The sequence below is a fragment of the Drosophila innubila genome, assembly GCF_004354385.1.
Source record: "Drosophila innubila isolate TH190305 chromosome 2R unlocalized genomic scaffold, UK_Dinn_1.0 1_C_2R, whole genome shotgun sequence".
In the NCBI taxonomy this organism is placed as follows: Eukaryota; Metazoa; Arthropoda; class Insecta; order Diptera; family Drosophilidae; genus Drosophila; species Drosophila innubila.
In genome coordinates, this window is record NW_022995374.1 from 19,003,751 (window position 1) to 19,019,809 (window position 16,059).

At 37.3% G+C, this 16,059-nt stretch overlaps 4 protein-coding genes across 5 annotated transcripts; 2 read left to right on the forward strand and 2 right to left on the reverse strand.

The window, feature by feature from the left end:
* Positions 1 to 2,300: 2,300 nt before the first annotated feature.
* Positions 2,301 to 5,052, reverse strand: LOC117784666. Its single transcript, XM_034622468.1, has 3 exons — positions 4,901 to 5,052; positions 3,011 to 3,564; positions 2,301 to 2,712 (listed from the first exon to the last, which is right to left on the reverse strand). The coding sequence occupies exons 1-3, from the start codon at positions 4,902 to 4,904 to the stop codon at positions 2,413 to 2,415; spliced, it is 858 nt and encodes a 285-aa protein (XP_034478359.1). The 5' UTR covers positions 4,905 to 5,052; the 3' UTR covers positions 2,301 to 2,412.
* A 1,460-nt stretch (positions 5,053 to 6,512) lies between these two features.
* Positions 6,513 to 8,610, reverse strand: LOC117785418. The gene is made up of 3 exons (XM_034623407.1): positions 8,491 to 8,610; positions 7,235 to 7,788; positions 6,513 to 6,916 (listed from the first exon to the last, which is right to left on the reverse strand). Exons 1-3 carry the CDS (start codon positions 8,507 to 8,509, stop codon positions 6,617 to 6,619), a joined length of 873 nt encoding a protein of 290 aa, XP_034479298.1. The 5' UTR covers positions 8,510 to 8,610; the 3' UTR covers positions 6,513 to 6,616.
* A 1,722-nt stretch (positions 8,611 to 10,332) lies between these two features.
* On the forward strand, positions 10,333 to 12,354 carry LOC117783593. Of its 2 annotated transcripts, XM_034621048.1 has the most exons (3): positions 10,339 to 10,471; positions 11,094 to 11,126; positions 11,331 to 12,354. In XM_034621048.1, exons 1-3 carry the CDS (start codon positions 10,468 to 10,470, stop codon positions 12,188 to 12,190), a joined length of 897 nt encoding a protein of 298 aa, XP_034476939.1. In that variant the 5' UTR covers positions 10,339 to 10,467; the 3' UTR covers positions 12,191 to 12,354. The 2 variants fall into 2 exon arrangements, with proteins under 2 accessions (XP_034476940.1, XP_034476939.1); XM_034621049.1 differs by lacking the exon at positions 11,094 to 11,126 and having other exon boundaries at positions 10,333 to 10,471.
* On the forward strand, positions 10,341 to 14,864 carry LOC117783592 (protein piccolo). Its single transcript, XM_034621047.1, has 2 exons — positions 10,341 to 10,471; positions 13,327 to 14,864. The coding sequence occupies exons 1-2, from the start codon at positions 10,468 to 10,470 to the stop codon at positions 14,745 to 14,747; spliced, it is 1,425 nt and encodes a 474-aa protein (XP_034476938.1). The 5' UTR covers positions 10,341 to 10,467; the 3' UTR covers positions 14,748 to 14,864.
* Positions 14,865 to 16,059: the final 1,195 nt, after the last annotated feature.

Genomic DNA, 16,059 nt, shown 5'->3' on the forward strand with positions numbered 1-16,059 from the left:
TTAAGCTAAATGGATATTGAAGCTGATATGACAGTATCCCAGTCGCAGCATCTATGAAGCAGAAGGGGCATTCTTCCTCTTGCCACACTCCTTTTGCAACAAAATAAATGAAATTACAAGAATTTATATTGCCTACAGAGATTTAAGCATTTTTCGCCAACAATTTTATTATAGCTTAAAAGGTCTTTTGGTTTAACTTGAAGTTAAAGTATAAGATACGACTGTGCACATGTGAGTAGCACCCAGTAATATGGGACTATATTACCGACGGCGTACAGTTATTCTCCACATTGTTGTGGATTCTATATAATACACATTTCTTTCGCTATCTTTTAAGCCTTAAGTATACTATTGAGTTTTATCAGTAGAGTGTAGAGTAGGGTGTAGAACACTTCCTAAAACACTACTACGAATATAGAGTAAATCGGTAGAGAAAATTCTACAGTAGAGGAGCTCTACAAAGTGTATAACCTAACTCTACCTACCTCTAACTTAATCTAACTCTACTCTACCTAACTCTACTTAGCTCTATTCTCTACACTCTACTAGAAAAAACTCCATGGTGTAGGGCTTGATTCTCTATACGTCAATTCCTAAAAAACCGTCTATAACTCAACCTTACCATCCTGTTCACAGATCACATTAAGCCATTTTGTCTTGTTACCAATGAAATCTTCCAAAAATCTGATTGAAATAACAAATTAGAAAGACTTGACATTTTTCACTCCCAGAATCTTATTAAACAATTAATTTCCCAATTCTTTTTATATATGTAAAATAATACTAGCAGTAAAATTCAGTCCACCTAAGCAGCTTAAAATTCTCAACAGAAGCTACTAGAAACAAAAAAAAGTAATTTATTTATCAAAACTCAAATCACAAAAAATATTTATTTTTTTAACGAAATTGTGTACTTTCTGATTATTTTTATAGACAGTAAATGAACCCGCGATGTTCTTGTGTATTTTAAAAATATATACAAAATACTAAAACAAAACAATTTTTTCACATAATAAATAAAATAAAATGACTTAATTTTGTTTTATTTAAATCCAATTAAATGTAGTTGTTCAAATAAGCAATTGTTCAAAGAAACTCAGTCAAAAATTCGCAAATTTACTGGGTAATCTACTTGAAATTTGTATCTTTGAGATACACACTTCTGTTGCTGCCACAGTCGCAACACGTTCAATGGTTGTTGTCAGAGCGACGGCATTTGCAGCTGAAATGAGCTGAAAATGAGATCCACGAAAACCAGTTTATTTAGTATGCACACCTTGAAAAAAATCAACAGTTCAAACGAATAAAAAACGAACACAGCTGCATATAAATAAAACATGTTGAGCTACTAATTAACATTTAATAAATATAAAACCACTTTTAGTCGTGTATCTTTTTAGTCTGTGTTTTCGACTCGAAGCACGCCCTCAAATTGCTGCACAAACTCGCAGCCAATCAAAATGAGCGCCGTGCTGGCTGTCGACCAATCCCGTTGAGGCACAAACGACGACGAATGAGAGTGCAGTTGAAAGCGTGTAGAGCTCGTATTTGACGCGAGAGCTGCCAACTCTACAATTCTCCACATTGTCGAAAGCGCTCAAAAGCTCAGCAAAAGCTTGCAGACAAATGCATACATACAAGACATACAGACAAGAAATTGAAAAAAAGTGAATGTAAAAGGCATTTAAAAAATAATATTATTGTAAGTAAATAAAGAATTAATTGTAGAGTTTCTGAACAGAAAAACTCCTCTTGAAACTCCAATGATATTTGCAAGAATAATGAAAGGTACTGTGGAGATATTTTCTATAGCGCAATTAATGCAAGATTTTATGTAGCATACTTTTGGGTTGATAAATTAAAAGCTGAAATGAAAGCAAGTAAAGAATTAACTTACAGTGCAAGGAACATTTGTGGAGATTTTTTCGACAGAGTTAGGAAGGTATAAAAATATGAGTACCTTCAAGAAAAAACAGCTTTGTAAATAGATACTTTAATATGGTAAACATTACTAGAAGTATTTATGCATAATTGTTAAGTGACTGAAAAATCTTCAATAATTTAAGTTTATTTAGAAGAATTGTAATTTTTCATATAATATATATTTTTATATATTCATATATCCAAAGTCAGAACTATCTAAATGATTTTTTGACAAAATAGTATAGAAATGAATGCCAATTTGTCAAAATATATCTCGATTCAAATGTATCTATGATAAACGGGCAATAATAAATTTTAATTTGTTTAACATACAGGCTTTATTTTATATCGTAACAAATAATTGAATAGTTCTTTTATTATTTTTAAGTGACTGATGAAATACGAATAATTTAATAGATTAGAAATGTTGTACAAAATAATGAAGTAGACTGAACCGAAGTATTAAATTGTGGGATTGGATTAATCAGTCTAGGACCTAACGAGCACCTCGTAGTTGTCCAGGCGCACCTCCTGACCACCATAGGGAATGTACATGCAGTGATGCGACTGATGGATCTTGCCGGGAGTGAAGCTGCCATTGTAGTGCCCACGGCCAATATAAAGGGCCTCTCCATCGTTGGTACGACCGCACACGACGGCACCGCCGGGAACATTGCCAAAGCCGTCGGGTACCCAACCGTAACCGTAACCGGCAAGCAGCTCAAAGTCGTACTTGACGTGCTCCTGTCCGCCGTAGGGCACATAGGCGCAAGACTTGTTGGGAATCACCTGGAAAATGTTAAGTTAGTTAACCGATCAACCGATAAAGGCTCGTTTACTCCATAAAATTTTTTTCAGTAGAGTGTAGAGTTAGGTAGAGTTGAGTTAGTGGCATTTAGACCCCTTGTAGAGCTCTACAGTACAGAGTTTTGACACCTATACTGTAGAACTTTTCTCACAAATTTACTTTATAGTTGTAGAGTTGGTTTACAGTCTCTACGCAACCGGTAGTGCTCTACACTGTACACTCTTCTCTTTTGAAAAGCCTCTATTGGGTATTTTAGGCTTAAAAGAGTTTGTAACTTACCTTGGCGGGCAGCAGATCTCCCTCGTGGTAGGCACGACCAACGTAGATGGCATCTCCGTCGGAATCGTGTCCGGCCAGAATGGTACCGGGCACAATGTTGCTGCCCGAGGAGCTGACCCAAGTTTCGGGCTGTACCAGAACCTCATAGGCCTCCAGTTTGTGTTCGGCACCGCCATAAGGAATGTACAGGCAACCGTGGGAGGGATGCACCTTTCCGGGTGTCAGACTGCCGGAGAAGTAGCCACGTCCCACATACAGAGCCTCTCCGTCGGAGGTTTGGCCTACGCGCAGAGCATGGGGAGGTACTTCACCATTGCTGGCAGGAATCCAGCAGTAATGGTGTCCGGTGAGAATCTCGAAGTCGTGCTTGTTAATCTCCTCACCTCCCCAGGCCACGTAAGCCTGCTGCTTGCCGGGAATCACCTTGGCCGGGAGCATGTCTCCATTGTGATAAGCGCGACCCACGTAGATGGGATCGTTGTCCGAATCGTGTCCAGCTACGATGGCGAATGGTGGCAGCGAATCGTAGACATTGCGGGCAACCCAGGTGTGATCTGAAATACCAAATGACTCAATTAATTAAAGCAGTTCAAGCAATTAAAACGAGTAAAGCTCTGCAACTGCAAGAAAGAGGGAGATGACAAGTGTAAAGCAATCGCATCGTTCCTTTTTGGAGACTTACTCACTTACTACACTCAACTCAATATTGAGTGCAGAGAGCAGAGCTTTGCAACTGCAAGCGCCAGAGAGAGACGGCAAGCGAGTCTGCACTTTGAGCTCAAAGCAAGCACAGTGTCCCTGTGGAGACATGTACAGTGTACACATGGAGACTTATTCATCACTCAGGCCAATATTGAGTACAGCATTTAAAGAGTGAGAAAACTGATGAAATTTTGAGTAAAAAACATTGCTGTCGATTTGTACTAGGGATGGGTATCGATATTTATTTTTCGCATATTGATGCCGACAAATCGAAGAATGGGTTGAATTATCCATTAAAAACTATACTTCAGTTATATATAGTTTGAATACTGAACGGACATGGGATTATATTAATATTTAAGTAAAAATTATATATCATACACAAAGTATTTAGGTAAAAATGCATTAAGTGGAAATTTAAAATCTTTTAATTCTTAGTTTTGAGACCAAAATCTTTAGATTTTTTATTATCAGTGTATATATATGAAGATAAATTTAACAAATCTTTTTAATTTAGGAAATACAGTAAAATCACCTAGTATTTTCAATGCATTTAGGCTTAGAAGTGTTCTAAATTTTGTTTCCTATTTTTCACGTACCATTCTTTATATTACTTTTTATAATTATTTATAACTTTCCTATTGAGTTAGTGCAGAATTTCAGAAGAGAAATATGATGACAAATTCGAGTAAAAAGAATGTGGGAAAGAGAAGATATGGAAAGATAGATAGATAAAGAGAGATAGTGAGAGTAAGAGAGAGAGAGACAGAGACAGGTAGTTGGGCCTGTTATCAAGTACACTTTGAAATCGTGGCACTATTTAGGCCATTTCACACGAAACTTGTGTCTTATCAGAGTGAATTGTGATAAAAGCTCATAAGTTTCTTGGCAAGCCCTTGGATTTCAACTGTCTTCCAACGAAAATCATATTTGATATAGTGCGCGAAACATATTGAACTGTACTAACTATCTATCTATCATATCAGATAGTTTTTCGGTTGAAAATAGAACGATTGCCTCAGCACTGAGCACTTTAAGATCTTAAGATTATTTCACTTGTTTTTTTTTTTGTTTAATGAAAATATGTCACATGATGATAATCCTTAACAGGTATACGTCTATATTCCAGATATTACTGATATATTCCACAGTTGCAGGATTCTTTTCAACAGTTTTCTTTCAACTCACCCATTTTGTGTATATATATTTATTTTTCGAAAGAACTGACAGATATCTGACACTATTCTGAACGAGGTTGGTAGTTGACTGACTGGACTGTTCCGTTAGCGGTTGTGTTATAAAGCTGCGACTCTCTTATCGGACAAAAACTGTTGACTGTGTTGTCGTTGTCGCTAGCCGGCAATGATAAGATATCGTATCGGAGCCTATGGCGTTTTTCCTAGTAAACATGTGTACGAATGCGACTTCGTCACCCCACAGACCGGGCCAACAGTCCAGGTGTGAACTCAGCGCTAAGACAACTTCAAATTCCACTAACAACACCAACAACAACCACAACAACTACAATTGAGCGGCAAACTATAAAATGTGTATTACATGCAGACAGCCTTAAAAACCAATAGGTTATTTGTTTAGACCAAGTTCGTAAGTCGGCTTATCTTTGAGCGATTGCATCGATTAGGCCTTATCAAGAGTGTCGTGGCCCAAAATACATTTAATCAATAGCCTCATTAATATATGTCATATACCAAATAAACACACGAACCCTTTACTCCAAAAATCCAGAGTTTTCTTTGAGGTCTGCACAGAAAAAAAAATTATTCTAAAATACAAGCTTAAAAGTTTGAATTTAAAACAGAATTTCAGAATATAAAATAATAAAAAAGACAAAGTACTTAAAGCATCCAGAAAATCTAAATATTTGATAAGAAAGAAAGGCAAAAAAACTGTATTTGATGTGTGTCCTTTATACTAAAATTCAAAAAAAATCTGAGATAACTCAACTTTTGAAGTTTTGGAATTGATTTTAGTTTCGAATCCCGAGTTTTTCTATGTGTACGTGTATTAATAACTGTTATGGCAGGTCCATATAAATATTTTTTTAATTAATTGCACTTCACTTGTAGTTTTTTATTAATTTTTCGCCTATAAATGAGTTTTGGGTTCGGATTTAGCTTCTGAGTGTTGTTCATTTATTTTCTTCTAGTTGCTCAGACCAAATGACTCAGTCGACATGTGAAAAGTTTCATTTAAACAGCATGGTTAAACAAAGTACTGTTTTTTTTTTTTTAAATTTGTTAGCCATAAACTGCAAACATTCGTTTCAAAAAAAAAAAAACAAATACTTCAAAGAATTCTTATTTGTCTACAGTCTAACCTCTTTAGAACGAACTTAAATCGCTTTGCAAGAAATATGAAACTTTATTGCGATGTTTCTATGATTTCTATAATATAATAATAGCTATAATATAACAATAATCATTTTAATAAAAAAAAAATATTCTAATTTTGATAAAAATTTAAATTAATAGTATTTGTAGATTTGAATATGAGTTTTTATTATCCGAAGTCTCAAATAGTTGAATGACATTAGAAAATGAAAAAATTACGTAAATATTTGGTTTTTCGAACAGAACCTTTGAATTAAGAAAGTGGTTCGGTTCAGGTTCGGGCTCGTGGGTTTGTTTCGTTATCCGGTTCGGGATGCTTGAAAACCCTTGCTAGGTTCGGTTCAGAACCGGTTTGCAGCCTTCATCGAAATAATTGATTTAATTATTTATTATTATAAATTATTTAATATCGTAACAAATAACTGAATAATTTTTGCATAATTGAAAAGTTACTGATTAAATATGAATAATTTAATAGATTATTTAGAAAGATTAGTAGAAAGTAATGAACCAGAGTGAACCCAAGTGGTTTGTGGAATTGGATTGTATCAGTCTAGGTCCTAACGAGCACCTCGTAGTTTTCCAGGCGCACCTCCTGACCACCATAGGGAATGTACATGCAGCGATGCGACTGATGGATCTTGCCGGGAGTGAAGCTTCCATTGTAATGCCCACGTCCAATATAAAGGGGCTCTCCATCGCGGGTACGACCGCACACGACGGCACCGCCGGGAACATTGCCGTTGCCGTCGGGTACCCAACCGTAACCGTAACCGACAAGCAGCTCAAAGTCGTGCTTGACGTGCTCATGTCCGCCGTAGGGCACATAGGCGCAAGACTTGTTGGGAATCACCTGGAAAATGTTAAGTTAGTTAACCGATCAACCGATAAAGGCTCGTTTACTCCATAGAGTTTTTTTCAATAGAGTGTAGAGTTAGGTAGAGTAGAGTTAGGCAGAGTTAATGGCAGGTAGACCCTTTGTAGAGCTCTACAGTAGACCGTTTTGACACCTATACTGTAGAACTTTTCCCACAAATTTACTTTATAGTTGTAGAGTTGCTTTACAGTCTCTACGCAACCGGTAGTGCTCTACACTGTACACTCTACTCTATTGAAAAGCCTCTATAGGGTATTTAAGGCTGAAAAGAGTTTAGAGTTCTTTGTAACTTACCTTGGCGGGCAGCAGATCTCCCTCGTGGTAGGCACGACCAACGTAGATGGCATCTCCGTCGGAATCGTGTCCGGCCAGAATGGTACCGGGCACAATGTGGCTGCCCGAGGAGCTGAGCCAAGTTTCGGGCTGTACCAGAACCTCATAGGCCTCCAGTTTGTGTTCGGCACCGCCATAAGGAATGTACAGGCAACCGTGGGAGGGATGCACCTTTCCGGGTGTCAGACTACCGCAATAGTGGCCACGTCCGATATAGAGAGGCTCTCCGTCGGAGGTTTGACCAACGCGCAGAGCATGGGGAGGTACCCCACCATTGCTGGCGGATTTCCACTCGTAGTGATGTCCAGTGAGAATCTCGAAATTGTGCTTATTAATCTCCTGACCTCCCCAGGCCACGTAAGCCTGTTTCTTGCTGGGAATAACCTTGGCCGGGAGCAAGTCTCCACTGTGCCTAGCGCGACCCACGTAGATGGGATCGTTGTCCGAATCGTGTCCAGCTACGATGGCGAATGGAGGCAGCGAATCGTAGACACTGCAGGCAACCCATTTGTGATCTGTAATTCCAAAAAACTCAAATAATTAAAATTTCCATGGTTTATTACTAAAAGAAAAAACTAGTAGGAAAGTCTACAGTCGAGATCCCGACCACAAGATACCCGTTACTTATTTCAAAATATATAAAAGTACTTTAAAGAAATAACTACCTAATAAAAGCTATTGCATATTTTAAGGTAATTGTATTGAAATAATAACTTTATAAATAAATTTGGATAGCTATTACTTCCGTTCTACTTGTCCGATCTTGCTGCGGCTCCGTGAGATTATTGATAATATTAATATAAATCTGTGTGCCAAATTTGGTTACTCTATCTCTTTTAGTCTCCGAGATCCTTTTGTTTATACAGACGAACAGACGGTTTTTCGCGATTTGTCAAAAATTTTAAGCAAACTTGACCTGCTTTAACGCATTTGGAGTCTGTTGAAAGTTGGTATCTTTATCTCTTATAGTCTCTGAGATCTAGGTGCTCACACGGACGGACAGACGGACACGGCTATATCGACTCGGCTGTTAATGCTGATCAAGAATATGTCAAGAATGTCAGCGATTTCCGAAAATTTAAGATAACTAAACATTTGAAACAATATGGAATTGATTTTATTTCAGAGTCCCGAAAATCTCTGTATACGTGTATGCTTGTAGAACTGTTACGACAAATCCATAAAAATATTTGTTCAATTATTTGCACTATACTTACCGAAAGTAAGTGGATTCATTTTGACGCGACGAACTTGTTGCAACTTGTGGCACTTGTGGATGTGAATACACTGAATTACTGAAATACGAATACATCCGCTATTTATGCTCTCCAGACTTCGACTTGTCGATGCATAGAGGTCTTTGTATTATAAATATAACCACAATGTGTACAGAGTAATTTGCAGCTGATTATAAACCCACAGCTGTTTCTGTCCCTGATACAACTCGGGTTCAGTTTATGGTTTGGGTTCAGCCTCTCTGAGTTGTTGATTTATTTTTCTTCTATATGCTCAGACCAAATGACTCAGTCCACATGTAAAAAGTTTCACTCAAAATACAGGAACAACGCCTACTAAAAACCTTTAAATATACTCTATGACTCAACAATACAATTTTTATTTTTTTTTTTAAGCAAGTTTCGTTATTTTTCGAAACAATTTGTAGCCATAATCTTTACACATTTGTTGCGAAAAAAAATACCACAAATAGTTCAATGAAGTCTTATTTACAGTCAAAGCTCTTTAAGTTGAACTTTAGGCGTATCATAAGTAATATGCAAATTTATTACTTCGCTTAACTGTACTAGATACATTTTTAATTTTGACTGTCATAATCATATGTTATTTAATATGTTTCACATTTGAATGTAAAAATGTATCCTTAAATTATTAAGATTAAGTTTTTTTTAATAATAGGAAAAAAATTATAATTAAAAAAATAAAATTTTTGTTTTTTATTTTTCAAGTTTAAAATATGCCTTATTTTCAATTCTTATAAAAAAAAGAAACAACAAATCTTATATTAAATTTTTATATAAAAAATAAGAGTTATATTTTAGGCCTGCAGTTTTTTTTTTTATCAAGATAATTTTTATCGGATTTGTTTTCTTAACTCATATATTTAATTTCTGATCCCTGATTATAAATATCTCGTCATATTGCAAAAGTCTCTTTCCTGTGTTATTATAAGAATCCTCTGGAATATTGGGTAACAAAAAAATATTGCAGTATTTATAATAATTGCAAAATAAAATAACAAATTTAAAAATCCATTTAATAATGGATATTATTTGTAGGTTGTTGATTGTGTCAATCGACAATAAAACTAGAACTTGAGTCAACCAAACTCCTCTCTATATTTATAATAATTATTAATAATTTGTGGTGTTAGTTATCGAAATATTTCAAAATAGATTTTCTAATAAAAAGGATTGTTTGAGTAGTTTCTAGTTTTAAACTAATAATAATTACATGGAATATTAACTATTAATTTGATTAATTTGTGCTGCTATACAAATCACTATTTGTTTAAATTATTAATGAGAAAATGTATACTAAAATAGTTACTTGTTTTTCAAAGAATTCTTTGACTGCACCTTGAACCGATAGTGATTAGGGGAACAGGGGAATTCACTTATAGATAAGATGAGCATAAGTCCATTATGTAATCGCTTTGACAGTTATTTCCTCAATAAATTTCATAATGTTTTTGGTTAACTTCAGTGTTTAATTGTGAGTTCACCTGTTGCACCTTCACATGCGAAATGTTAAAGACAACAGAAAATTCCCCGCCATGAGGATGATTCATCATGATTGATATGATGAAAGCATGTGGAAAAAGCTTTTCCAAAATTGTATTGAAGTAATTGATAAGCATGTTTATAAATTGAAATATTTATTAATACTGAACACAAAAGCTTTCTGATAAGAGCCAAAATCTAAACCAACATTATCGAACCACCAGCTGAAATAGAAGTTCATAGCTCGTTATTATTGTTTAACACTTTCAGTTGTCGTCTCTGAATTGCGTTTAGTCAGAAATAAAACAGCGAGCTGAACGGTTGACTTGCAGCACAAAAGGAACAAAACAAGTGGAAATTCTATAAATACCTTATAGATAACATAATATATAATATATAGAGAGAGATAAATACTGCAAAACAAGACACGCTTATCAAACCTATCGACAGTGAATCATGGGTAAGTTATGAAGTTCACATGTAAAAATATATGATAAGAGTGTGCAGCCTAGAAAGAAAATAAAAGTATATTACACTATACAACAGAGTTGCCAGAACAGCTTTTTGTAATACATATTTTGTAATTGGAACAAATTAGTTATTTAATTTTTAACAAGTCTATTTTTGGGTTGATAAGGCCGATGTTACTCATTTTTAGAAGTATAATATCGGCCTTATCACCTATTAAAAAAGTATATTTATGAATAAGAACTTTTAACCCGTTAAAAGTGGAATTTTTATCAAAGTTTAATTGAGAAAAAAAATCAAACACAACAGGCGGACAAAATTCTTGATTATTTAAAAAACGTTTTACTTTATAATTGGTTATTTTAACCCGCAAAAAACTATATGTTACTCTTTACTTAGATATAACATATCTTTATAACACACACATATCTTTATGAAGAAGGTATAGTTATAGTGTCAATCCGTTAAATTCAAAATTAAATAAGATTTGATTATTGTTAGTTTCTTAAGTAAAAAACAATATATGTATCTTATAAATCCGATCGTTTGCATCACGTGCCGAATTTGGGAGTCGTGTTGATTTGTGTATTTGTATATTTGGTATTCTCCTGCAGGTGCAGTGCAGCCAGGAGCAGTTGTGAGCATTGGTAGGCGAGTGCAAGAAGTGAATCCCTCAAAGTCGAAAATCGCATTCAAATGCAAGACGAAACCAAATCAACGCAACTCATGATTTCGCGCCTTATCAATGCAAATTCTTATCGCTTATCGCCTATCGCCTATCGTCTATCTTATCGGAACTGATTACTGAACAAATTACTGAGCCCGTTGTCCGTTGTCTCCTCTCGTTGCAGAACACACTTGGGTGCACTCGTCTCCATATGCCCAACTGCCTCCATTTGCCGTAGTCGGTGGTCACGATGCCGACCGCTCGCCCATCTATGTGGGCCGCTCCTTCCACGAGGGTGAGAATCTGCCCGCCAAGGTCATACCGAGCAAGGGTTGCGCCTATGTGTGCTATGGCGGCACCGAGCACGCAAAGACCCACTACGAGGTGTTAGTTGGCCAGGGATTCGCCTGGGTGAGCAGCTGCAGCGGTGGTGCACCACCAAATGCGGTGCGCAGTGGCACCACCCGCTCGGGGGAGCCGCTCTATGTGGGACGCGGTCATTATTCGAATTCGCTGTGCGTGGGAAAAGTGCATCCATCGCATGGTTGCCTCTATATACCCTTTGGCGGGCAGGAGGTGCGCATTAACACCTACGAGGTGCTCATCTATCAGCGGCAGGATGTCTGGGTTCCCGCTAACCCGAGCTATACACCTCCCGGTGCCGTGATTGCCGGTCACGATACGGACCGAGCTCCCATCTATGCCGGCCGAGCGATGCACGAGGGAGAGATGCTGCCCGCCAAGGTGGTGCCCAGCAAGGGATGTGCCTACGTCTGCTTCGGCGGATACGAGTTCCAGAAACCCACATACGAGGTATTGACCGGAGTCGGCTATGTCTGGATGCACGCCCATCATCATGGCATGCCTCCAAATGCGGTGACAACGGGACGTGCCCGCAATGGTGAGCCCATCTACTATGGCCGTGGACACTACCAGGGCAGCCTTACACCCGGCCTGGTCTCCTCCCGACAACGCTGCCTCTACATTCCCTACGGCGGCCGAGAGATCCGCGTTGACTCCTATGAAGTGCTCTGCAGGCAATAAATGAACCGACTTTATTCTATTCCTGTTTCCCTATTCAGTTGATAATTCCTTTTTTATGTTTACATATATATATATATAGACTTTAAGCCGTACCATTGTTAATGCCATAAACGATCTAAACAATTCCCAATAAAGGTGCGTCTTTATATACTACATATTTTCAATTCTAAGAGTGTTTGAATAGAGCAACCAGTTATAATACCTTTTATGAAAGTCGACTAATGGAAAGTGATAGTATTTTTTTTTAACATATTGCTGATAAATAGTTACTTCCCCAAATATCAATCTTTATATTACTTATCATAAATCTTATACCAAATGTTGTTGTCATGAAACACTAAGATAAATTTGTATTAGTTTTAGAAATTAGTTGAAATAAGTATAGGAGAATATCTCCTTAACGTTAGCTTAAACTTTTTTTAAATTTAATATTCCATTAGATATCATAGTATCTTAATGTTTCGATCTCAAACTCAGAAGAGTAGAAAATATATACATAAACATACATTATTTAAATCATATATGATGAGGTATAATATTTATATACTTCTATATTTACTTAGTTAAGATTGGTAAAGGAATGAGTATATGTATTAACAAACATATTTTTAGAAAATAATATTCACAATGCAAATGATTCAATATTTTAAAAAAATCTTAACAATGAGCTTAAGGTTACACGTAACCACACAAAAAAACCATTAACTGATAAGATAATGAGGATTGATATGGACTTAGTAACTATATATATTTTGATTAATTTGGCATGCGATGACAAAGCGATACATTTTTTTATTGTTTTTACTTATTTTTTGGCAGTTGATCAAAGGAATTACACATTTAAAATAAAATAAAAAAGAATATTATAAAAATTATTAAATGAACCAAAATTGAATGGATTGCAAAAACCACAGAATATCTAGATCAGATCAATAAGTTTTAGGAAAAGTATAAATATTGGAGTAAGTAGAGTAAGTATAACAAGTCTTAAGTAAAAGTTTATTGTCTGTATATTTGTATTTTCAATTGCAAACATTCTTAAAGTTCTTATTGTTGATTTTCTCTTATTCGAAATTTTGATCAATTAAAGTTATATTTAGACGCTGATTAATATTGATATTTTGGTATAATTTCAGGTTACAAATGGGTGCAATCCTCGTCGTATGCCTCAATACCCCCAATGGCCGTCGTGGGCGGCAATGATGAGGACGGGGCGATGATCTATGTGGGAAGGGCCGAGCACGAGGGCGACATGCTCGTCTGCAAGGTGGTGCCCTCCAAGCAGATCGGCTTCATCTCCCAGCGGGGCGAGGCCTTGCCCAAGGACATCTTTGAGATGCTGTGCGGCGAGAATCTGACGTGGATCAAGTGCTATGATCATGTGATTCCCGAGACAGCTGTGCTCTGTGGACGCACGACGTTGGATCAACCCGTGTACATTGGACGTGGTCACTACGAGGGACACTTGATCATCGGCAAGATATCCTCGGTGCATCGCGCCTTGTTTATTGCCTATCGCGGGGCGGAGCGTCGTCTGGATTCGTATGAGATTCTGGTGGAGGAAAGACGCTCGTTGCCGGGTTGGCAATTGCCACCACCACCACCATCACTGCTAGAGGAGGACAAGTGTCCGCTGTCACCACCGCCACCACCACCACCAGCTGGCGCAGCTTGTGGCAAGCCCTATCAATATCCGCCGGACTTTGATGCCGTACCTTTTCCCATGCACGACCGACCGCCTCAATATACGCCCTCGCCCTCGCCCTCGGTAATGCCGATGCCGATGCCAATGGCGAGCACAGATCCCTATCCACCACCACCAACGATCATGCCAGCGTATCAGGCGCCAGTGGGCGTGGCACTGCCCCTACCGCCAAAACCCGCCTTGCCGCCGGCTTATACACCCGCGGAGGTGGCACCTCCCTTAACTGGACCTTCCTGCTCCTCTTTTGTACCCGCGGAAACCTATAAACCCCCCATGGATCCTTATGCTCCCAGTTGTTCCAGCTACACGCCAGCGGAATATGCTCCCGTTCCCGCTGCAGTTGCTCCTATTTATGGAGGACCGCCAACCCACGGTACTGCCTCCGATCTGTGGCTACCAGCCCGGGCTGGCTACACGCCACCCGATGCAGTCCACGGTGGTCATGACAGCGACATGGCGCCTCTGCTCGTCTGTCGTGCCTACTACGAGGGATTACGCATACCGGGCAAGGCGGTGCCGAGTCGTGGTTGCGCCTACATTGCGCACTCGGGTCGCGAGATCATCGAGTCCAGCTACGAGGTGCTCATCGGCCAGGCCAAGTATCATTGGGTGCCACGCTCGGAGGGCAGCATTGCCCCTGGAGCCGTCGAGGCGGGACGATCGTACAATGGGGAGCCGCTCTATGTGGGACGTGCTCGTTATTGTGGCAGTCTGACACCCGGCAAGATTCAGCAGTCCCATCGCTGCATCCACATTCCGTTTGGTGGCCAGGAGGTGCACATTAGCACCTACGAGGTCCTCGTCCGCAGCGAGTTCTTCCATCGCCAGCAGGCCGTCAACCTGTCCTACTAACCCAAGCTGATCCAAGGACAGTCCACCTAAGATTCTATTGTAACTGAGCAGCTACCTCGACACATTGTACCTATGTTTATTATACACTGAAAAAAAAATATTTTTTTTGTCAGATAATTGACAAAAAATTGTAATTTAAAAAAAAATATATTTTTAAAACCATTTTGAAAATAACGTCGTTAATTCTTAAAGTAAGAAAAAATCATCTTCACTATAAGATTGGATTTCAATTGATTTCTCTTAAACACAAATAGTAATTAAGATTCATATCTTAATTTTGTGAGAATAATATTCATTTGAAAACAATTTGTTTTGAAAAAAGCGTCGAGCAAATAATCTTATCTGTAAGACTTGGTTTTTTTATTATTCTTTAATTCTTAAAATTGTTTCGCTAAAAAAGATCAAAATGTTAAATAATATTTTTGATTTTAAAAACCAGTTTTATTAGCAGTGTACTCGTATGCTCACTATAATTCACTAAATAAACTTGTATTTATTCAAGCAACTCAACTTCTTGAAATGAATCATGGGAACTCCGCTTAGAAGCACGTCACGAACGTAAACCCCATCTAATGTCTTCAACCTTTAATATGATCTACGTCATAAAAATCTCACTTCCTATCTGTTGTTATTAAACATTAAGAGCCACGAGCTTAACCTTGGCCAGACAGGTTTAATGACCCCCTTTTATTCTAAAATATTCTCAGTTATTGATAATGGGTTCTAAGTGGAAAAAAGGGGTGATATAAATTTATAAATAAAATATGCTAGATTTGCTGCCTAGGTAGACAGGTTAAATGAAAAATGAAATCAGTAAGTATCATATTGAAAGTTAAAAATATTTACAGCAAAAAACAAAATATAATTTTTTTTTAAGAATTGTTAAATAAGAGGGAATTATGTTGTTGTTTTAGTTACATTTAGTTTATTTATTTCATTGATTCCTAGCGCTTCAAGTATTATGTTACTTATAATAAATAAAAGAATAATGATATTTAAGCCTATTGACAAAGATTGCTTAATCGCTAATATATTTTATTAATTTTTGTAATCATAATAATAAATTGTTTTTGTTTTAATTTACTTAAATTAATTTAGTTATTAATGATATATAGAGTAAGAGTTATTACTACTATTTTTTTATATAGAAAATCAATTCTCATAGGGTATATACAAGTCAATAAATCTCGTTAAAGTGATGAAATCCAACACGTGCTTGCCTAAGATACTTCTATAGTAGGTCATATAATATCATTCCATTCTTCGGCAAGCGGATCAAACTCACAATATTGTTGCCTTGCCATTTAATGTC

What these genes read in the sequence shown, in the direction of transcription:
- LOC117784666 (XM_034622468.1), bottom strand. An exon ending in GAGATCTGCTGCCCGCCAAG is followed by an intron (nt 2,713 to 3,010) that starts GTAAGTTACAAA and finishes AACATTTTCCAG; the next exon opens with GTGATTCCCAACAAGTCTTG.
- LOC117783593 (XM_034621048.1), top strand. An exon ending in AGGAGCAGTTGTGAGCATTG is followed by an intron (nt 11,127 to 11,330) that starts GTAGGCGAGTGC and finishes CTCTCGTTGCAG; the next exon opens with AACACACTTGGGTGCACTCG.
- LOC117785418 (XM_034623407.1), bottom strand. An exon ending in GAGATCTGCTGCCCGCCAAG is followed by an intron (nt 6,917 to 7,234) that starts GTAAGTTACAAA and finishes AACATTTTCCAG; the next exon opens with GTGATTCCCAACAAGTCTTG.